The 23,956-nt window shown below is 42.5% G+C and overlaps 1 protein-coding gene and 1 long non-coding RNA gene across 7 annotated transcripts in view; both read right to left on the minus strand.

Annotated features, from left to right (window-relative positions):
• LOC146511891 (sodium channel protein type 3 subunit alpha-like) overlaps positions 1-23,956 on the minus strand; it is a 289,234-nt gene that overhangs the window by 117,725 nt on the left and 147,553 nt on the right. For all 6 annotated transcript variants that reach the window (XM_085171634.1, XM_085171632.1, XM_085171635.1 and 3 more), the window contains 5 exons: positions 11,454-11,595; positions 10,091-10,288; positions 8,232-8,414; positions 7,898-8,155; positions 7,544-7,669 (listed from right to left, as the gene is read on the minus strand). In XM_085171634.1, coding sequence (XP_085027760.1) covers positions 7,544-7,669; positions 7,898-8,155; positions 8,232-8,414; positions 10,091-10,288; positions 11,454-11,595 — 907 coding nt within the window. The remainder of the gene's footprint in view (positions 1-7,543; positions 7,670-7,897; positions 8,156-8,231; positions 8,415-10,090; positions 10,289-11,453; positions 11,596-23,956) is intronic.
• LOC146511893 (uncharacterized) lies at positions 4,680-7,537 on the minus strand. The gene is made up of 2 exons (XR_014875950.1): positions 6,561-7,537; positions 4,680-6,518 (listed from the first exon to the last, which is right to left on the minus strand). It is a non-coding gene; the product is annotated as an uncharacterized LOC146511893 (long non-coding RNA).

The raw sequence follows: 23,956 nt of genomic DNA on the forward strand, positions 1-23,956 counted from the left end.
CGAGTACAACGATTAAACGCTCACAGCGGCCCAATGCTAGCTAAGCCTTAAAAGTGCACTCAGGCTTTAAGTCACATCACACAACCAAAAAAAAGAAAAGTCCAGGTAAAACGTTAAACATCAATATTTACTTATAATTAAACTTTTATTCTTTCTATGAGTCGTCTAAAGTGCTCCAGTCGATGGTCAACTTCTTTCAGGCTCCTGAAGAGGTTCCAGCTCTGGCTTCATCAGTTCCAAAAGCTAAAGAAGAGTCCAAGTTATTAACCTTGGTCAGGGCTGTCACACAGAAGTCCCAACATGCCATCACATAGGTCGAGGAATGGATGGTGCTTAACCCTTTAAGACCTACCATAGAACCAAGTCCGCCAGAGCTGATATTATATGTTTACATGCTGTGGAGCCATTTTTGGGAGCATTTCAAGTTGCTATACATCAATACAACCATTACAGCCTAAATTTTAATGATATGTGTGCATTAAGTGCATAGTAATTACATAAATTGCAAAAAAGTGCAATAAACTACAAAAAAATTGAAAATCGTTTTTGTTTTTTTAACATATATTTCTAGTTAGAGAAATTTAAGAGGCTTATCCCTCAAAACTGTAAATACAAAAAAGTTGCACAAAATAGTTTCCCACCACAGGAAATTTATTTTGAGTGTCTTCATAGTTTTATTTTTGAAATACACCAATTTTTATACACTGCAGGAAAAACTAAAATAAATATTATGATGCAAATTTGCAAAAAAGCAGCATCTGCATCAAAATAAACTATTTCCAGCAGCAATATGAGTCCTAAGCATCCCAGAAACCACACAGAAAGTCATAAAGTCAAACATAACTTTTAAAAACACCAGTATAGGCTCATGAGGCCCTGATGGTAAAAAACTACATTTCTGCAAAAATGACGTCACTTCCGGTTTCGGGCAGGTCATGGCGGACATGCGATAGTTCGCGCTGATGGACGTAGGAAGTGTTACAAACAGCTGATCGGATCAGCAAAGCGTGTTTCTGGAATATTATGTTTTTGTTGCTGCAAGTGCTTTTTATGCAGTTTTTGCAAAGCTATATGTGGAAGGAAACTGTGACCGAAGACAAGCTGATGGCATAAGATGTAAGTACAACTCCTCCGGTTTCATATGCAAAAAAATTATTGCGCTAGCTCACGTGGTTGCAGAGCTACCGGGATTTAAAAATAGTTGCGCAAAACAGAGCGTGCTGCTCTGACCGGCTTTAATGGGTTAAATCACCTGGTAAAGGATCTCAGGACTGTGTTGCAGGTGGTTGATGATTGATGTTGTAGACCACCACCTGCTTGGTCTTCCCAGGTGGACATAGATGGCCTTTACTCTGCTCTCATATCATCTCAATTCAAAATGTGAACATCTGTCTCCTCAAGAGTGTCTCCTCTCTTTTAGGTGTCGATGTGGACCCTACTATGGTGTGTCATGTATCTGTGGAGTGGTCCTTTGGGTGATCCTATATCCCAACCACTCCTCACTGCATTGCACATCATGCATGACGTTGCTTAGTTTGGGAGTGGACGCTTTTGTCTTGGGATGAACCACTTTGTTATCTGGGAGTGTTGCTGGTTCTGAATTGCAGAAATTTAGGACTCCCGATCAACTTTTAGACCTGAACCCTTTCAGATAAGACAGAACTTGATAAGGAAGTCCATTTGCCTTTGACTTAAGGTCCTCAGAATCCCATGAACTTGATGAACACGTCAAAATCCCATTCAGAAACACCCCACTATTGTCATTTAAACATTCACCACTGCACAAAGTATCAGTAGTGCTGCTTTCCTTAGTAGCTTCAGAAAGTATTTTTAGATGATCAGAATCCTGGGTGACTTCTTTCTAGAGATTTTAAGAATTTTTAAAAGATTTTAAGAATACTTGACCTCTGACCTTGCGGTTGAGGTCACTGTGATTTTTAGCAGATGGTTTCCATTTGAAACTGCTAGGTTGCTTCATTCTTGAGTTCTCGCATTTACAAAAAAGATGAATTATTGGTATCACATATTGTAAATAGCTGCTCTTCTTGTATGTGTCTTTATTTAAAACATAACACACAATAAACAAAGTAACAGTGTGTTTAATCATGAAGCTGCACAGCATCATAAAACTAAACTTCCTGGCAGAACAGTTCCCCTACACCGAACTCAAGCCTACAGGTCTGCCTAATAAAGCGAACTCTGAGTGTATTTAACTGCTTTGCCCTGTTCTTCTCCTCTTCCTCCTCCTTGTTGTGTAACAGTGAAGGTCTGGAAGCAGGTTATGAGCAGGTGGAGGTGACTGAACACCTCCAGGCGTGGAGCTGCTGTGTTTGTCCTGATGATACTCTAAACCCACTGCCCGACGGGGAAAAGACACCACTGTAAACAAGTATTAAAATAAATGCATTCCCTAATGGCGTGGAGCTCGCTGCCTTTCAGCTGCCACAGGTTTTATAAGGCTCTGCTGTGAGAGTGAAGATGGAACCGAGGTAACGTTAAATTGACAGAAGTGTCTGAAAGCTGCTGTTTCAAGTGTGCTGCAAGACAAAGACACTGAAAAACCATTCTCGCCCTTACAAACTCGAGATGAAAGTCAGAGTAACTCAAATCTTTGCAAGAACCAGGAACGGTGTTGATATTCGGAGAATCAGGACTAAAGGAATCATCAAAAGATCAGAGCTCTGAAACAAAAGAATGTTTATATTTAATTTGTAACTCCATTTTTTTAATTTCACATTTCTGGTGATTAAGATCTAGTTATCCAGACAGGTTCATTCCTTTATATTCAGGGTTATAACAGGCAGCACGGTGGATCAGTGGTTACCACTAACAAGAAGCTTGGGGCTTGAACCCTGTCAGAACCTCTCTATGTCACATTTGCATGTTTTTCCCATGGTTGTGCTGGTCCTGGAGATCCAGTTTCTACCTTTATAAAACATACCATCTTAGCCGAGGACTCTCCTGAAAAGTTATTTTACTCTCAAGATTTTCACATTGTGTTTAACCTCCTAAGACCCAAACTCTTCCACGGCAGCATTTTTAACTTCTCTTTGATATTTGGGCTGATTGGGGCCTGATGAATGTAAGAACGAAGAATTACCAGATTTTTTTTTTTACCTTATTTTTGTTTTTAAGAAAAATAAGAGCCTCATATGAGGATATTTGTTTAAAATGTTGATAGAGCAGTAGCAGTTTGATGTCCTCGTAAGCAGTGATGGGCAGTAACGCGTTATTCAGGTAACGAGTAAAGTAAGGGATTACTATTGCAAAAACGGTAATTAGATTACCGTTACTTTCCCGTAGGAACGCTGCGTTACTGCGTTACTAAAACCGTGATTTTTTTGCGAGAATGTCTCATGACAGTGACGTAAGCGAGTGCGACGTTCGTGACAACAGCTGTGTGCAGATCAACAATGGATCATATATCGAGTGCAGAGAGAGTATGAGCGTGCAGCGTTTAAAGCGTGGAAGTACTGACCTTACTTTGAGTTTGATTCCATAAAAAGTGACAAAAACATTAGTGTCCGTTGTGCGTGGGAAGAAAACTTCTTTTTACAGCGAAAAAAACCCCTAAACTTCCAAACAAGCACCGAGTAGCTACGACGTAATGGGAAACTCACAGAGAAACTCACGGATTCTTCCACTGACCGCTGCACACCTGCACCAGGGTAACCCTCCGCCTACCCCACTCCTGCTTTACAGGTGAAAATAGAGCAACAGGTCTAAATAACCCAAAATGTGAAGCCAGGTCCACATATTGTTACACATGGTTAAATAAACATTAACAAACAAATAAATTGCCTTACTTTTCCTTTAACGACAACAGATTGCAAGTAACCAAAATCCAGCTTCTAAACAAACATCTGTGTGGAAGCAGCTGCACTCAGTGCTGCAGAGGCAGGATTCACATGAGTCCCTTCAGTGTTTAACAGTGAGCGAGCCTCGTGTGCTATGTTTGCTGGTCATTGTAGCAACACCACATAATTCACAAGACAAGCTTACAGACTTCAGTTAGAAAGCCGAGCTTCCTGTTACTAGCTTTGGTCATTTACCACATTGTGAGTGCTCAGTGCAACAATCAACCTCTGCTTCTCTGAAGATCTCTTATCACTCCCGTTTTGGCCTCCAGTCACTGGTTGCCTGTAAGTTTTAGGTTTCATTTTTAACCTTTAGGGCCCTACATGGTCAAGCCCCCCCCCCAGTATATATCTGACCTGCTGAAACCACATTGTTCCAGCTCTGAGGTCATCAGATCAGAGATTGTTGGTGGCCCCACGCACTCGATTGAAAACTCGTGGTGATCGGGCCTTTTAAGCAGTGTGTACGCTGTACAGACTCCAATGATTGTTTTAAAAAGCAGCTGAAGACATTTTTATGGGCAAGCTTTTAATTAATTTGTTGTATTTTACTGTTTTACATTGTTATTTGTTGTATTTCCATTCTTTTCATTTTCTTTTTTGTAAAACACTTTCTGATTTTTACCTGTGAAAAGTGCTTTACAAATAAATTTATATTACTTACTTATTTACTCTTTTTTTCCAGAAGTTGTGTTGAATAAAACGTTCAGAGTTCTTAAACACTTCAGTTGGAGGAAACTGGACTACATTTTTAGGATCTTGACAATGTCCCACCACTCATTCACCCTTTCAGTTCTAAGAGCTGATGGAGAGTACCACATATTTAACCCTTTAAAGCCGGTCAGAGCGGGCACGCTCTGTTTTGCGTAACTATTTTTAAATCCCGGTAGCTCTGCAACCACGTGAGCTAGCGCAATAATTTTTTTTGCATATGAAACCGGAGGAGTTGTACTTACATCTTATGCCATCAGCTTGTCCTCGGTCACAGTTTCCTTCCACATATAGTTTTGCAAAAACTGCATAAAAAGCACTTGCAGCAACAAAAACATAATATTCCAGAAACACGCTTTGCCGATCCGATCAGCTGTTTGTAACACTTCCTACGTCCATCAGCGCGAACTTTTGCATGTCCGCCATGACCTGCCCGAAACCGGAAGTGACGTCATTTTGCAGAAATGTACTTTTTTACCATCAGGGCCTCATGAGCCTATACTGGTGTTTTAAAAAGTTATCTTTGACTTTATGACTTTCTGTATCGTTTCTGGGATGCTTAGGACTCATATTGCACTGCTGGAAATAGTTTATTTTGATGCATATGCTGCTTTTTTGCAAATTTGCATCATAATATTTATTTTCGTTTTTCCTGCAGTGTATAAAAATTGGTGTATTTCAAAAATAAAACTATGAAGACACTCAAAATAAATTTCCTGTGGTGGGAAACTATTTTGTGCAACTTTTTTGTATTTACAGTTTTGAGGGATAAGCCTCTTAAATTTCTCTAACTAGAAATATATGTTAAAAAAACAAAAATAATTTTCAATTTTTTTGTAGTTTATTGCACTTTTTTGCAATTTATGTAATTACTATGAACTTAATGCAGACATATTATTAAAATCTGGGCTATAATGGTTGTATTGATGTATAGCAACTTGAAATGCTCCCAAAAATGACACTACAGCATGTAAAAATATAATATAAGCTCTGGCGGACTTGGTTCTATTGTAGGTCTTAAAGGGTTAACTTCTAACCAGGTTGTCATGGAGGCGATGCTGCAAGTTGTTGATCAACCATGTCATCAGCACTGAGGTCACATGGGTCTCAGTGTAAGTTGGGGTTGAATCACCTGGGAAGGGATCTCAAGACGGGGTTACAGGCTGATGGTGTGCAGGGTTCCTACACACTCAACAACTAAAGTACACACCATCCTAGTGTATCAGACAGAACCCTGTCCAAATATGATTTGTGAACAGCACCACGACTACAAGAGGAAACCACAAAGCTTCTGGTACCAAGAATCTTGTTGCCTGTTTGCAGATTCTACAGATTCACATGCTGATATGCTTTCTGTGCAGGTATTCATGCTGGGTATGTGATGTCATTTGTCCCCATTTAGCCCAAAAAAGAAGTGCAAAGCATCACGTAAACACCTGTTTATGGATAACACATCTGCACAGGCGGACTTTCTCACCTCTTCTGCATGTGTTTGGTCAGTGAGTCATGCAGTACGAGTGTGATCTGATTATCATCTTGACTGGACATGACCCGATACATCTATGTGCTGCATGTTTCCAGGCGCACAGCCGACTGCCGGATGTCAACAGCCTTGGTGAAAAAATACGTGCAGCGCAGGAAGCAACGAGAAGCCTATTTTAGGATTTCAAGTGAAAACTGTACATTAGTTACTCGCGGCATCAGCACAGTGTGTGCATGTGTGTAGTCCTGTTAGATACGAACACTGTCTAATGCTGAGTTAGTGATTCTGGCTTCAGTATAACTGTACGTTCGATCTTGTGGCTCATCAATAGACGTCAGTGTTGACAGACGGGACAGTTTACTGGGGTAAAAACATGTGGACATAGCTAGCTTGACATCGACCTTTCGTTTGTAGACTTTAGCTTGTTAACCACATGCTGAGTCATGAGCCAGTGCTCATTAAAAATGCTCCAAAGACTCAAACATGGTCCAGAGGTCCAGTTCAGACACTGAGTTAGCTGAGTTTGAGCCTAGCAGACAGCTAGCCACCTGTCAGAGACATCCCAACTAATACAAACTTTGAGCCTCACTGCAATTTAAACAGGCAACCCAGCTCCCCCCTCACAGCTGTACCAGGCTATAAACATGTTTATTTTTGCTATAAAGCTGGGAATGTTAATATGGGAGTCACTGGGAACTGATTCACTTTTGGACGGAGCTTCAAGTGGACATTAGAGGAACTGCAGCTTTTTCCTGGCTCCTCCTTTCAGCTGTCTCTTGAGAACGTTTGTGGTGTGAGCTCTATTTTATTTTATGTCAGCGAGCGCTAGCTAGCTGCTATCTGTGTGATACAGTTCATTTACCGTGTTGGTGACTTCAGGCACCAAAAACCAAATTCAAACGATTCAAAAGTGTCTTCTAGTGACAGCTCTGTGTATCCAGACATTTTTACAGTATAAGGTTTGAAGGCACTTTTGCTTCATTCGACAAATGTCACAACCTATCAAAACCTCAGCTTCGTCCACACTCACCAACAGTTTTGCCCAAATTTGGACTTTCTGACACCTGATTGGCTCCTGGTAAAATATTTATCCCTGTGTGAGGTGAACACAGTCTGAATGAATCTATATCAGTTAGCTCTTCAATGATGTCTGTAACTGCACACAAAGTTCAGAGTGTGTGTGGAAATAGTCCTGTGCCAACAGTGTGTGTGTGTGTGTGTGTGCGCCCACGTGTGTGAGCAGATGGGGGGAATACCATGGCACTGTTATCTGAGATGGTTGATATGTATATGTGTGTGTGTGTGTGTGTGTGTGTGTGTGTGTGTGTGTGTGTGTGTGTGTGTGTGTGTGTGTGTGTGTTTAACCCGTGATATCAGAGTGGAGTTATGCAAAGCGCTGATTCATAATTCACATGTCTGAGTGTTGGATGGCTGCAGGCTGCACCATTGTTTCCACTGCAGCGAACGCACACAGTCAGGACACGGAACTCACACTCTCCTCCTTGACCTTCTCCATGGTGCAAGCAGGCAGCTGCCCCTGCAGTGGCGGCGGGGAAACCCCGTTCTGGTCCATGGCAACAAACAGCTTCCCGTTGATGTTTAGAGTCGGATAAAAAACCTGGAAACACAAAAATCACCGAAGCATAAGTACAGTGCCACAAAAAAACTCCAAGAAACAGAAGAATCTCTCGGTTTGTAGCGATACATTTACAGTTTGTGAGGAAAAGAAATTGGAATTTTTCCGAAAACATTTCGCCCAGATGAACAGAATCAACGTTCTGGGAAGAGCTACAATAATCTGAGAGATAAAAATGCTTCATTGCCACACATGAGCTGCTACGCTCACCTGGGAGCTCCGGCTGGCCGTGCTGTAGGTGCTCGGCCTCCGTTTGGGCCACGGTTGGGGCAGGATGCCGCTGAAGGTTCCTCCGCTGTAGGTTCGACCACCGACGCCCTCCACCACGTCGCCCGGTACGCTGTACTCGTCATCGGCCATCTCTCCCTCCGACCCTCGGCTCCTCAGTCGGAAGTTGAAGATGGAGGAGACCTGACTGCTTCTCCGCGTCCTTGTGGAAAAGGAGCGTGCGAGGAGTGGGTGGAGCGGCTGGAGGCGGAGGGGGAGTAAAGTAAAGATTTGCACCGGAGATAAACAATATTAAATCAGATCTTTCTCCACTGACCTTTCCACCATCAGTCAAGTCCACCTGCAGAAGCTTCTCCTCAGACAGGTTCGCCTCCACGTCGCCCACGCCCATCAGCGCATGGCTCCGCCTTCGCTCCTCAAAGCTGTCCATTGGTGGGCCGAAAGGAGAGAGGTCTGGTGACATCAACGAGTCAGAGTCGGTAGCTTTCTGGGTGGCACCCTGACGAAAGAATGAATAATTAATACTCATATATTCATACATGTTCATTCATAAATGAGAAGAAAGGACAGAAGGTGAAATTTAAACACTCATTAGTTTTGTGGATGCTCTCTTTCTTCTTTATTATTCTGGTTGCTTCCGTACGTTTTTTGCCGCTTAACTACTCCCTCAGTTTTCATGCTATTTGCACCGTTCGAACTTTGAAAAATTCTGCTCTTTCTGCTAATTATTGCTATGACTTTCGGTGCTCATAACTTCTATACTTTTTGAGATATTGAATTTTTTATGTAATATGTTTCGCCCATTTCTGCCACATTATCAGTGGGGTCACTAGTTTTCCTTCCCCGGTTGAGCTGTTTTAGCTCAGTGAGATGAGCAGCCGTTCTCAGAGCGGGAGGCCCGGGTTCAAATCCCGCTTATGGCAACAACACTTTCAGTTCACAGTTGAACTTTTTTAACTCTTTTCGGCACAGATTTTAGCTTCTTCACCCATTTTCAGCACAAATTCCAGTTCTTTCAGATGTTTTCAGCAAAAACCACTTTTCAGCAGAAATTCTGCTGATTCACCTCTTTTCAGCATAATTTTCAGCTTCTGCTCATTTCAGCAGAATTGTCAGTCTCTCCATCTCTTTTCTTGAGAGGATGAGTTTGGCTCAGTGAGACTAGCCTGCTCGTGGCAAAATTGCTTTTCAGTACAAATTTCAGCTTCTCTACCCCTTTTCAGTAGAATTTATTGCTTTTCACCTGTTTTCAGCAGAATTTTAAGTTTCTTCATCCATACAACTTTTTGCAAGTTTTCAACTTTTTCATCTTTTTCAGCAGACATCTTCAGCATTAAGGCATCCACACAGCATTTTCACAGGAAATGCTAATTTTTCTAGTTCACCTTTGTTGCTGTATTATTTTTACAGCAGTAACTGAGTTGGATTTATATCATTTATTTTACTTATAATTCCTACACAGAGGACCAAAACTGCAAAAATAAAAATAATCCATTAATGTGACTCTTAAAAGAGCAATATTAAAAAAAGATATCACTGGTTTATTAACAATGACTTAAACTGATATTTGCTTTCACTTGTGTGTTTATTTGTAAATATTTACATTTTTTTTTAAGGATATTATTTTATCTATTTGGTTTATGAATCGTCTCAGTTTAAAAAAAAAAAACACTCTTTTGCTTTTAAAATTAGATTGATTTTCCCTGGTATTTTACTAAACTTATTATGATGATTATTGTTATTATTTTTGCACAAACTAAGGAATATAAATACATATATAAAAGTAAAAACACTGACATTTTCATTTTGTATGTATGATTAATCATGCAAATGATTAAAACAGCCAACTTGTCCAGTGAGTAATTTACATTTTAATTTCCATTAAAAAATGCTGGAAATTGAAAAGTATTATACAAAACAAAACAACAAAAAAAAGGGAAACAATACAAACAAACAAACAAACAACCCCACAAAGCAAAACCTTTGCTGAGTATTTTCTCAATATTTATTTGTTAATCATCATATGATTGTAACCTTCTTCACTGTATTATTGTTGGGTCGACCTGACAATGTAAAGCGCCTCGAGGCGACTGTTGTTGTGATTTGTGGCTGTATAAATAAAATTGAATTAATTTATTCGATATTTTGGCAGTTTCTGACCTCCACATCAGTTACCTGTTGCTCTTTCTTCAGTATCTCCATAGCTTGCTGAAACTCCCGCTCTTTCTGGCAGGCCTCGGCGATGGTCGCCTGGTTCTGCTCCTCGTACGCCATGGCGACGACGGCCAAGATGAGGTTGACCAGGTAGAAGGAGCCCAGGAAAATCACCACCACGAAAAACACCATGTAGGTCTTACCAGCCGAACGCAGCGTCTGAAGACGCACACGTGGAAAACGTCATGGCGGGAATAAAATCGATATTGACTGAAGTGCAACATTAAAAGTGAAGCAACACGTGTGTAACACTGGTTACAACAAGAAACACGCTTCATTTCACAGAGTGGTCAAAGTAAACAACAGTGTCTCACTGCATGTAGTTTTATTAAACACAGTTACAGTGATGCACTGAGGACAACAAAGAGTTTCACAGAAAAATCATTTCATGCATTTTTATCCTGCCTGCAGTTTCTGCCCATGGCTGCACTGACATGACATCACAAATGTGAGAAGGCCAATCAAATTCTGGATAAGGGACAGTGCCGCCCCCGGCCCCGCCTTTAGCCTCAGCCCTGAGTCGAGAGTCTGACGCCAAACTTGTGTCAGAATAACATAATGTCAGGATGAGAACAGTCTAGATTAGACACTGGAAGAAGAGACACTTTATAAACTTAAATCATGTTTTCTCTGACTTTAACTGATCGATTGGTCATAAGGTGTCACGGTCTGCGGAGACAGGCCGTGCGGTGGTGTGTGCGATGGACCCAAGTGCGTACACAAGTGAGTAGATGGGAGTGAACTTAACAGAAAGCGAGCCTTTATTATGGCTGAAGACAAAGTGTACAACCAAACAGGGATAGTGTGACTAAACTAGACTATAACTAACCTGGGAAAACTAATACTGTGACAAACTAAGAAGAGTCAGAGACTATGATGATCACTGCAACGACTGACCGTGAAAACATGGAGGTGAGAACACAGACGACACTGAACACAGCAAGACTGAGGACTAAATACACACATGAGGTGATCAGGGGAAGTGGAGACACATGAGGACACAGCTGACTAGAATGAAACATAATTACAGGGGAGAGTAAACCTGAATGCAGTGAACAAAGAACACCAGACTCTTTCAAAATAAAACAGGAAACCCAGAGACATGAAGATAAATCATGACATGACCTTAACATAACCACACAGACATGAAACATGACAGGTAGACGCACGAATCAGGGAGACTGATTACAGGGAGGTGACAGAAACAACTAAGAAATAAAGGACTAAATAGCCACCTAGAAACGAACTCGATCAAACATGGATACAAAAATACATAAAACTCAAACACTGGGTCACATGACCCAGCCCATGACATGAGGCTTACCTGGTGGTAGAGGTTTTCCCAGTAGTCTTGTGTCATCAGACGAAACAGGGACAGGAAGGCCCACCCAAAGGTGTCGAAGCTGGTGTAGCCATAGTTGGGGTTTCTTCCTGCCTTCAGACAGACAAACCCGTCCGGACACTTCCTGCAGCACCGACACAGAAACATAACGTGACTCTTAAAGCTGTTTCACTTATTATCAGCAGACATTTTTACATATTAATATTTTTTGTGGATGTTCAGGTTTTTGTTTCGAGGACTTTGGAGGTGCCAATCATGATGTGATCGGGGGTGGGCGGTTATGTAACTGTAACTACTGTTTCTCTGAAACGTGTGATTTTGGGAAATCTAACACCACTGGTTTGTGCAGAAAGTAGGTGTAGGGACATTTTGAAAGCTGAGACAGTTCAGAGGATTCAAAAACACCGTCTGTGTGTCTCTGCCGTCTTTCCGTCCGTCTTTCTGTTAATTCTGTGCAAAAAACAAGAAACCAAAAAACACGCTCTGTTTCCTCGTCAGTGTTTACGACCGAAGGCTTGTTATGGTCGTGCGATTGGGACCCGCCCACACGTGTCGCCGCAGAGACAGGGCAGATAGCGCCGGGAAGGCATTCATCATAATTGATATTCCACATTCATATCCCGTCACATTCATCGCCGCCCACGCAGTCACATCTGAACCGCTGATGCGCAGCAGTCCCATGGGTGGCGTGCTGGTCAGTGGAGGGAAGGCTGCTGCTGCTGCAGCTTACAGTGGGACACACACTGAGATCAGATGATTAGAAAAGGTCAGAGGTACAGAAACCTGAACATATCCCTTCATATCACTGATGATGAAACGAGGCACGCCGGAGACTAATCATGCAAAACTCAAAAACAAGCATTCATTCAGATTTTAGGTAAAGTGACTCAGAACTGAACAAAGTTACTTTGTTGCCTTTATTATGCAATCAGACAGAAGAGGTTTGCAATCAAAACAATAAATCAGAGAGCAAAGCTGCAGACACCACACACAGAAACATTAGAAGTTTGATTAAACAGCCGACAACCACGAGCGTTTGAGGTGTCACAACCATCAGCCACATATAAGGCGGTCTTCAGATCCTAGGCAAGTCAACCCCAACTCACGCCTTGACCCATGTGACCGAGTCACACGACTACACTAGTGGACCCTAGTGTAGTGGGCCTTTAACCTTAGAGGTTAAAGGCCCACTACACTAGGGTCCACTAGTGTAGTGGGCCTTTAACCTCTAAGGTTAAAGGCCCACTACACTAGGGTCCACTCGGGTCACTGACACGTACATGACATCATCAGACAGAGGGTCTGCCTGTGTTTTGTGATGGCACCGACTTGTCCACTGAGAATTCACATTATAATGCATCAACTACACATGCAAGCAGCGGACTTCTGTCGGGTTTCCAGCCGTCTGTGTTCGCAGCCAAGTACTTTCCAGGATTAAGGCCTGAAGAACAACATCTCATTGGCGACAAAGATCCGCCTTTACCGAACCCTGATCCTGCCCATTCTACTTTACGGCGCAGAGACGTGGACAATGCTCAAACACGACCTGAGCAAGCTCGAAGTTTTCCAAATGCGTTGCCTTAGATGCGTTCTCTGCGTTTCCCTTCGCGACCGTCATTCGAATGACACCATCCTCACCAGCTGCGGCAGCCAACCGACGATCGGCGACCTAATCCAGCGCCGCCGCTACCCCCATGGCCTACTCTGGTTGACCCGCCCCACCGATTGTAGGGTGCATTGAAATGCACCAAAGAAGACATGGATGAAACAAATCCAGGATGATTTGAAGGCCCTTCGACTTGACCTCGAGCAGGCAAGAACCATCGCCTTAGATCGAAAAGCGTGGAAGATAATCGTTGGTCAAGCAAGAGAACCTGCGGCACCTACAGCAGCGTACTGGTTGCGCGGCAGACCACCGCCGCTGGTCGCCTGCTAAGGACAAGAAGAAGAAGAGAAGATGGCCTGATTTAGACTTCCTGTAGAGCCTGAGACATAACCTGTATAAGTAGCAAACACTGGACAGCATTTATGCTGGTACGGATGCTCTATGTGTCCTTATAATAATGCTATGACTATTATTATTAAATCCTGAAGCGTAAATTCAAAGAAGTATCTGGACATGCACAGGAGGAATCGACGCTGTTGAACAGGCCAATCGCAATAGCTGCAGGTCGCATCGACACAGCGTGTGCGTACATGTGTGGGGATGAGCTGAGACGTAACTATGCAGCTAACACCAACGAGACCAGCTGTCGTCAATTCAAGGACAACATTCACAGTCTTCTGTATTTTATGCTCTACAGTATATTAGTCATCTGAACAATAATTCATTGAGAACAATGCCAGCAGCTACAAGCTGACAGACTGATGCAGAGTGACAGATCACTTGAGATCACAATAGAGACGCACAAGTATTTCCACACACAGCTCAGATCCACAGTCAGAATGCTGCTGATTCATATTAATGTTTTCACTAAACACGCATAAAATGATCGGTGAACAGATAAAACATGGTGCACAACAAGTTATTTAAAAGAAAAGATTTAATTCTCTGGAGCCAACGGACACATCGCCACGTCCGAGTCACGTGATAGATTTAAGACGACCTGGCTGTGAGACGCAGCCTTGCTGGGTCTCCATTACAACCTAACAGCTTCTGACTGCAGCGGAAAAGGAGTTAAATATATTAAAAAACTGGTTTGATGTAATTAAGTTATCATTAAATATAAAGAAAACAAAATTGATTATTTTTGGCACCAGACAAATGAAAAATCAGATCTAAAAGCAGGGTTAATGGAATTGAAATTGAAAGAGTGAACGAGAATAAATTTCTTGGAGTGATGATTGATGATAAGCTGAGCTGGAAGTCTCATATAAACCATGTGAAAACAAAAATGGCTAAAACCATTGATATTCTCTACAAAACAAAGCATGTCCTGAACAAAAAATCATTACACACTTTACTGTACTCTGTTGCTTCCATATATGACTTACTGTCTGGAGATATGGGCTCATGCATATAAAACAAATACTCTTCCTATTTTCAAGTTACAAAAAAGAGCTATAAGAACTATAAATCAATCAAACTAACATTCTGTTTATTAATCTGAATACCCTAAAATTTTATGATTTAGTTGAATATAAAATGGCACAGATAATGTATAAAGCACAAAATAACTTTGCCCCAGTACTCAGAAGCTGTTCAAAGTCAGAGAGAGTCAATATGACTTAAGGGGAACAGATTTCTTTAAAAAAAAACAAGATAAGGACAAATATAAAGCAGAGATGTGTTTCTGTTAGAGGAGTTAACCTGTGGAATAGTTATGACAGTTATTTAAAAAGGTGGAGTTCATTTTCCTTGTTTAAAAACATGTTTAAAAATATTAGAAAAATATATAAATCAAGAATGAAAAGAGCAAAAATAATAAAACTCTTGACTGTTTTGCTTTGATGTAGTTACTTATCTAAGGTGGAAAGTTTGTTTGTTTGTTTGTTTTATTCTTTGCTTCGAGCCCTGTGTACAGGAGCTGTATGCAAAAAGATCTTTTGTTAAAGGGTTGGCGTAATAAGCAAATGCTTCAGCCAATACCTTTTGATTAGCCTTGCCTCGTGCTTTCTTGCTTTGTGGTAGATCTTTGTTCTGTATTCATTGAGATATTTGAATGCTAATCAATCAAATAAAATAAAATCAAATAAAAAAAAAAATGTGTTGAAAGAGCAAACTTTACATTTTATACCAGTTTTTAATCCTAACGTCATCCATCCATGTCTGCACATACCAGCTGTTTGTATGCCCACATTCAGAAACAGAATAAATAAATACATAAATAAAGAAATGAGGCCACTTTCAGTTGGTTAACAAAGAGTTACCAGAGCAGCTGCTCTGCATACTTCATCTGGAAGGTTTCTTATGCCTGATGCACAAAACCCCAAATGCCAGGGCCCAATGATTTTGTTTCTAGACATACAATTTGTCCTGAAGAAAAGGAAAAATCTTTGGGTCCTTTCTGGGCTCAGATGGAGGTCAGCAGATATTTGGAGGATATATGACGGCACGATCCACAGATCAGAGTGAAACAGGCCGTCTTGTGCAAATGTTCAACAACTGGAGCATAAATTCTGTCACAATGCCCAAAATAATTCATTCATGTCAGAAAATGTCGATTGTTCACTTTTAAACCGAAGAACCAAACCGTGTTCAGAAGTTGAAGACGTGTCACACCTGTGGGTTTGTTACCTGCAGAAGTGGAGGAGTTATGATGCATGCAGGCGAGCGTGGCGTTAGCGGAGTCACGACCACCACGCCATCAGCAAAGCTCCGGTTGAACAAAGCTCTGAGTCACAGAGGAGCTTCGAGCTGAGTCACAGTAAAGACCGCCGCTGTGCAGAAGCTATCTGGGGAATCAAACCGACAACCACACGGTCACAAGCCCACCGCGGTGACCCGGCCTGGCCGGCGCCGCCCCCGCTGGGCCGCTGCCACCACAGCTGGGATGCTTTTGAGTAGCGGCTGCCGCTGACTCATCGCCTGCATGTGTTATCGCCTTACTCCCCAACATTTGGTGAGCGCTGGTGATGGTAATTCATTAAGGACACGTGGAAATAAACGATCCAGTTACATAAGGTTTACATAACGCAGCTGCGAGCGCTTCTACTGCACAAAAGACGATACTGGAGTTTAAAAATCATCCATAACAAACGAAAAAACACTTAGGCAACGTAGATAATGGCAACTAATGCATTTCAACATGACTGCCAGAAACATCTGCATCTATTAAAGTTGATTTGCTGCCTGAGTTTACAGGACAAGCTGTTACAGGTTAACAACAAAGGCAGAAATTGTGGTTTATAGCTGGTAAATGATGGAGAAATTAATAAAGCTTTACAGTTTAATGCAGCAGATAGGACGCACTAGTCCTAAATATTTACACAAACCAGCGTGAGTCATCACACTGCAGTGAAACCTGCTGTATTGACCCACCAGGCTGTAATTGGTCAGTAATTATTACAGTCTCCACAACCGACGCCGGCCCATTTTCAAAAGCTTTTTCTTGACAGCTCCTAATTTTAAATTTGGCCTTTTTTTCCTTTGCCTTTCATAACTTTGAACATCATCATCATCTGCATGTGAAGCCTTCACAGTCCAACACATACATGCTACACAGGTTCTTGTTTCAGGTTCTGTGTTAGGGGCGATCGTGGCTCAAGAGCTGGGAGGTCGTCTTGTAATTGGAAGGTTGGCGGTTCGAGCCCGACTCCAACAGTCTCAGTCGTTGTGTCCTTGGGCAAGACACTTCACCCGTTGCCTACTGGTGGTGGTCAGAGGGCAGGTGGCGCCAGTGTCCGGCAGCCTCGCCTCTGTCAGTGCGCCCCAGGGTGGCTGTGGCTACAATGTAGCTGCCATCACCAGTGTGTGAATGTGTGGATGATTGTGTATAGAGTAAAGCGCTATACAAATACAGGCCATTTATCATTTATCCGCCTGATTGCAAATTCTTAACTCAGCACTGATTCAAACCTGTAAAGTTCAGCAGCTGATCTCACAATCACTGATATTTCACATTTAATTTTCTGTCATTAAACTAACACAATACACACTTTCCAAGCTTCAGCTAACAGATGCAGTCTCCTCCCACAGCCCGGCATAGACCTTTCTAAACATAATCCATAATCACTTTAAAATATAGATCATGCATTAAAATAAAAAACAAACAACAACCCCAAATGACTTGAAAAAATCTATTTTTGAACAGGAATTATGCTGATTATCAGTCGTAGCTGTTCTGATTTGTCTAAAAAGCCAGCACAGCTTTGTGGGGGTGTAAAAACTCCTCAAGCTCGCTCCTCTAAGTGCTTTAAATGTGCAGGACTGTGAACATCTCAGGAGTGGAGCTCAGAAGGACGGATGCTTGTCTGATCTGTGACAGCACTGTTTTAAAAATCTTCATGTAAACATCTTCAACCAGGGAGAACATGTGAGCAACACATTTATGAGTCCTAATAAGAGATGAGGTCATTTATTTCAGCTTCAAAACATCACTGATCATGTTACAGCAGCAGACAATCCCTCAGATCAGCACTTATGCTAAAGGCAACTGGACTTATGTTTCTTGAAGAAGTTGAAGCTGTGATGGTCTGGGTGGTTTTCCACAGCCTCGGCTCCTCCCCACTGGGTGGAGTCGTTGTTGTTCCTCGCCTGACGGCAATCACACCGGCAGTATTTATGACCTGCGCACTCAACTGGTCTTCGCCAGATTATCTGCCAACTTTAGTCAGTTCTCGGCCTCACGTCTGTTCCTTGGTGACTCATCGTCTATATTAACCTTATTTCCTCTGTTTTCTCATCAGCATCTGAAACCCTACCAAGCTCTCCTGGATACAAGTTTGCAGCCGCCGGTAATCTGCTCTCCTGCCTCGCTGCATTGCACGCAGCACCCACCTGCAAGCTTTGCCCTGGCCAGCCACAGTTATCCCTGCCATCTAGTCATAGTCTTTTCTCTCGCCTCAGACGTCTAGTTTATGTTCCTTAATTCTAGTCTGTTTTCTGTTAGCTTCATTGTAAATAAAGACTCTTCTCGTTGCACCGCACCTCTGGCCTCCGGGTTTGAAACTGCACTTGAGTCCATCCCACTTCCACGGGCCACTGTGCCATGACAGAAGCAGTTCCTTGATCTAAACGTGACACATGTGAAGAACATGCAGACTCTGCGAAATAAAGGCCTCAGCTGTCGAGTGGACTTGAACCACGGTCCTTCTCGCTATGATGCAACTGCGCTAACCACCACACGACCGCGCCGCGTGAGTTCTCTCTGGCGCTTCCTCCCACAAACATGCCCGGCAGGTTAAGTGCTGATTCTAAACTGGTCGCATGTTTGGATGCGAGTCTGAATGGTTGTCTCTCTGTATGTAAGGGGTGTAGCCCGCCTCCCGCCCGGCGACAGCTGGGATAACTCCAGCCTAACCACAGGATCTTTGTATATGCAAGCCTGGGCTCACCCGGAGTTTCACTGATTCTTTTTTAAACACTTATGCAAGAGAACGGACTTTTAAGAAGTATTATTGTAGAAAGAGGGAATGCACGAGTGCAAGCAGGCTGTCGTATGCGAGAGCTGAAGCTGTATATTCTAATGTGTGTTGATTTTAAAAGCCGGCCACACGTTACAGTAAGATTTGTTGAGTCCCACGTTGCTCCACACAAATATCTCTCTGTCTCACGTTTGATTTGTTGGGATGTGGTGAACGTATTTTCACCATTACAGAGTAAATGAAGTGACTTCTCATGCTGAGAACAGAGCCCAACAGAAAAAACAGCAATAAACAGAAAAAGCTACAAGAGTAACCGTCTACACCAACATCACTGCAACAAAAATCTGTGTCGGTGCAACAAAAAGATGCAAACGAGGCTGATAATCCAGACATTAGAGCAAGCCTATTCAAATGGCGGCCCGCGGGCCAAATGCGGCCCAGAAGCAACCTGCAAGTGGCCCTGCATGTGGTCCTGGCAGAAACACAGAGAAAACGCAAAAATTTATTCATTCATGTAAAAATTAAAAATTCCTAGTAGTAGCCTAGCAATATTTAACCCACAATGCACCGTGATGTAAACATATTAAACAATCATCGTAATATATGACACGACAACAGCATGTCTTTCTCTCTCCAAAAGCGCAAAATTGACAATGAAAACTGTCGGTTTAACCCTGCCTGGACTGACAAATACTTATTCATTTTACCGCCAAATCCAAATGCCAAACCAATATGTGTTTAATTTGCAGTGAGTGTGTTGCTGTACTTACGAAGGCACCACAATGACAAACACCAGACTTTCTACACAAACTTTCCAGAGCAATCTCAGGAGAGGGCTGCAAAAGCACAGTTTAACTGCGAGTTTAATAATCTTACAACCGGAGTTGTACTACCATGGTGAGGGTCCTGTACAGCCCAAGAGAGCTGCAGCAGCTTCCCTTCGTGTTTGCTTCTTGGCGAAGAAGAAAAGGCCTTTCACAGATTCTGAAACAGTGAAATACTGCATGCTGGCCGTGGTGGATGCGGTGATAAGTGACGAAAAAATTAAAGTAAGTGTGACATCTGCTATTAAAAACGTGCCCCTGTCAGACAGTTCGTAGAGTTGAAGTTCTGGCGTCAGACGAGTTTGAAATGCTGTTAGATGACCTGAGGAAGACTGATGTAATGTCTATAGCAGGCGATCACAGCTCACGGCTTACTACCGTTAGAGGGACACACAGCTGGCGAAATAATGTTGGAGAAGATTTCAGCTCTTTTTGAGGAAAATGGTCTGGATATGTGTGTCTGTATACTTGTGACGGATGGCGCTCCATCCATGGCAGGAAAAGTGAGTGGTCAGCAAAATATTTATTTTAATTTGAAAGGGAATTATCAAAATGTTTTTTTTTTATTATTATTATTATTATTATTATTATTATTTCAAATGTGCAAAAAATAGTTTAGTTATAGTTCCCTTTTTTTTAAATGGACCTTTTGGTGTGCATTTGTGAGGTCACCAGATTTACAGGGGAAAAAGGAATTTAAAAAATTACTTGTTTTTCAATACAGTTGTGTGGGTTTGAAATTGATCACGATCTGCTGCTTACTGGCTGCAAAAAAATATCTGGCCCACATAAATTCCTCGGTTTGAAAATCTGGCCCAACTAACTTCTTAGTTGAATAGCCATGTACTAGAGTAAGGAACCAGACGGAGGGACCAACTGATTGCAAACCTCTGATCTAAGTACTTGAAAACAAAGTGACTAAAAGTTAAAGAAGTCCAGTCGCCTTCTTTTCCAGACTGCCACAACCACACACGGACATGCTGCACTAACAGCAGCAATCCATTTAAATGTAAATAACACACCACAGAGCTGACCAGCGCTGACACGTTTCAGCTCACAGTAACAGAAATGTTCATGTGATCAAGAGTCTTCAATGAGGGAAAAAGCAGCGGCACCGCGGCGTGTCATACCTGACATGATGGCACTGAGCTGAACACGCTGGAGTCAACCTCACTGCTAACATAGCTAACACCTCCAACTGGCAGCACAGTGATGTAACACGATAACAAAGCTATATGGAGCTGCTGCTACAAACATTACGGTAACAGCGATCAATGCTGATTGAGTAAAAACGAGCTCACGGCGACGTTACAGAAAGTTACAGTGGCTGAGGACAAGATTCTGATCTGCTCACACACACACACACACACACACACACACACACACACACACACACACACACACACGACACAAAACATGACTAACTGGTCATGCAAAACCAGTCATCATGATGCCAGTTTGACTGACACCAACAGTGAACGAGGCCACTCAGTCTAACACACACATGCAGATAGACACACACACACACACACACACACACACACACTCAGCGATGTGTGTCATTCTTCCACTTCCATCCATCCATCTCATGGCGAGTGAGTCAACATGGTGGCATGCGAGTGGGGAGAGTGGCTGTGAAGTGTGTGTGATGGGCTGACTTAGTGTGTGTGTGCGTCTGTGTGTTCAAGGGGCTGAAGGACATGAAAAAGTGTGTGTGAGAGGAAAATGCAGACAGGAGGTCCTGTGTGTGTGTGTGTGTGTGTGTGTGTGTGTGTGTGTGTGTGTGTGTGAGGTGTCAGAGTGTGAGAGCTGGCAGTTATCTCTCACACACACCTCTGTCTGTGTTAATGGAGGGACGCCACTTCAGACCCCCCCAACTCACACCAAAGGGAGGGCCCCCCTCTGTCCGGCACTTTACACACTTACATCACACACACACACACACACACACATTTTTACTATTTCTTTTCCATATGGGTTCAAACACTCGTGTGCCAAGTTTAGGTTCAGTTAGAGACTCGAGCATCTTCATTCTTCACAGGTCAGAGTGCAGGTCAGCCATGTTTGAAAATTAAAGTTACCTCATTTAAACCTGACTCAGCAATCAGTCCTTCAAGTCAGGGATCTTTTAACGTGTCCGGCACATAAACGGTGTGTTTGCAATCGCGTGTTTACACTTGTTACTCCAAGTACACACAGTTACACAGGAAGTACTTGTACTACAAGTACCCAACAGGGTGTTTCCAGGAGTTTCCAGGAGTTTTCAATCAAGGCACAATCAATTTTGTAAGTTAGAAAACTGGTCTGCAAACCAATATTTTCAAGCTCATGCATAGTCCTGTGTCCTATTTCAAATTTATGATGTGTAAACTGGAGTTGTATAAGAATTTAAACATAATCTATTTATGAATAAGAATTATAATTCTACCAGAGTAGAGCAACAGATCACAGGTCGTTCACTGAAAGAGTAAAAATACTCATGTGAAATGACACTTTTCAGAATCATATACAGAACATGATATAACTGGATTATAATAATGATCTACTGATGTGTGTAACTCTTTGATGGTTTCAGTGTAAAAGCGAAGCTCTCAATTTACCGGTCGATCTACGTCCCTACCCTCACCTATGGTCACGAGCTGTGGGTAGTGACCGAAAGAACGAGATCGCGGATACAAGCGGCGGAAATGAGCTTCCTCCGAAGGGTGGCTGGCCTCTCCCTTAGAGATAGGGTGAGAAGTTCGGCCATCCGGGAGGGGCTCAGAGTAGAGCCGCTGCTGCTCCACATCGAAAGGAGGCAGCTGAGGTGGTTCGGGCATCTGACAAGGATGCCTCCTGGGCGCCTCCGGAGGTCTTCCGGGCATGTCCCACCGGGAGGAGGACCCGGGGCAGACCCAGGACACGCTGGAGAGATTATATCTCTCGGCTGGCCTGGGAACGCCTTGGTGTTCCCCCGGATAAGCTGGAGGAGGTGGCTGGGAGAGGGAGGTCTGGGCCTCTCTGCTTAGGCTGCTGCCCCCACGACCCGGCCTCGGATAAAGCGGATGAAGATGGATGGTTTCAGTTACTTATATCCTGATCAGCCTGATCTCTAAGAATGTGATTATTTCACAATAAAAAGTCATTAAAACTAAAAATAAACAGTATTCAGTACAAAGTGCAACGACTGAACTCAAATAATACATTTTCAGCATTATCAGTAATAAAACAGAGAAAAGTATAAAGAAGTGCATGAAATCTGAGCACATGCACTGTTGCACTGCCACAGGTCTTATCTGTGCTCTCATGCAATGGTACTTTAGTCTAGTGGGGAGGGTGGAGTGGGGGTGGAGGGTTGTATGGTCATAACAGTCAGAAAGGTGAGTGTGGACACTTTGAACCCTCAATGGTTGCCATCCCCACTGTGGAGTGGAGGAAAAGGAAGCCGCTACAATCAGCTGTGTTATTACAGATGAGTCTGCTGAGCAGTTTATAACGTTAGCCCACTCGTCGCTCGTGTCATTTCCACATCCACAGAGTGTGCGCTCGTTTTCCCTTCAGCTGCGTAGCCGGCAGCTGTTTCCATTGATTCTATTTAACAAACAAATGCGATTGTCATTTCCAGTAAGTGAACAATTTGCCGTGACACAGCCTTGACTACTGATGTCATGCACTCCACCAGCCAGTGCAGACAGTGTGCTCGGTGCATTAATGGAAGCAACCGATGGGGAGTCACTGCAAAAGTATAGAAGGAAAAAATCCTTGTGTGAACCCACTACACCAGCCAAATCTAATAAAATACACTTTAAAGATTAGAAAGACTCTACCTGGAATAAAAGATTTTTAAAATACAATTCATTCTTTCCAGAATCACTTCTCCTCTGGCTTGCTGTGCTGTTAACAGACAGGAAGGTTTTAGAGGTGTTTTAAAGGAAACGTTGGCCTAGAGATGTTCAAAGCACCAAGAAATAAACTGTCAAAATCAAAAGAATAAGACGCGATGACTCAAACAAATCTACAAGCTTAGTTTTGAGGAGGGATTTCCTTTAGTCTCACCAACCAGATCAACTATGGAGCTAGTTAGCATCACAACTGAGACCAGAGGGGTTAACGTTGACTTTGTCATCTGCACGGTTATTCTGTTGTCAGGTGTAATAAAAGCAGGCAAACATAAACACTCGTTCAGCTTCTTTCTTCATAGTTTTTTAAATCTTTGCATTATTTTGTGTTGCAGCTGCTTTCATGCAGCAGTTTTCGTGGCTCTGTGCCACATGTGAATCAATCTGGAGCTCTGAGTTTCATGTTGGATTCATTCATAGATATAATGAGGATTCTAACCAGAGTTCCCTCTAATGTTTCACGTGTCTGAGCGAACACACAAACCCCTGAGCGGACACTTGGACCACTGTGAGCAACAGCAGACGTGTGCACTGTGGTCACGCCAGCATCTAATCCATCCAAGTTACATGTTTATTAAAGTAATCCAATTACAGCATTTATGTTAGACTACTTTTAATTAACTGCTTTATCCCACTTACAATGAAAATGAAAAGAAATCTTGTTCATGACCTGTGTAGCATGTTAACACTATTGGAAGTAAAAAAATATATATATACATATATATATATTTATTTTATAAAGCTCTGACTGTATTAT

Source organism: Neolamprologus multifasciatus, chromosome 9, assembly GCF_963576455.1.
Source record: "Neolamprologus multifasciatus chromosome 9, fNeoMul1.2, whole genome shotgun sequence".
NCBI classification, from domain to species: Eukaryota; Metazoa; Chordata; class Actinopteri; order Cichliformes; family Cichlidae; genus Neolamprologus; species Neolamprologus multifasciatus.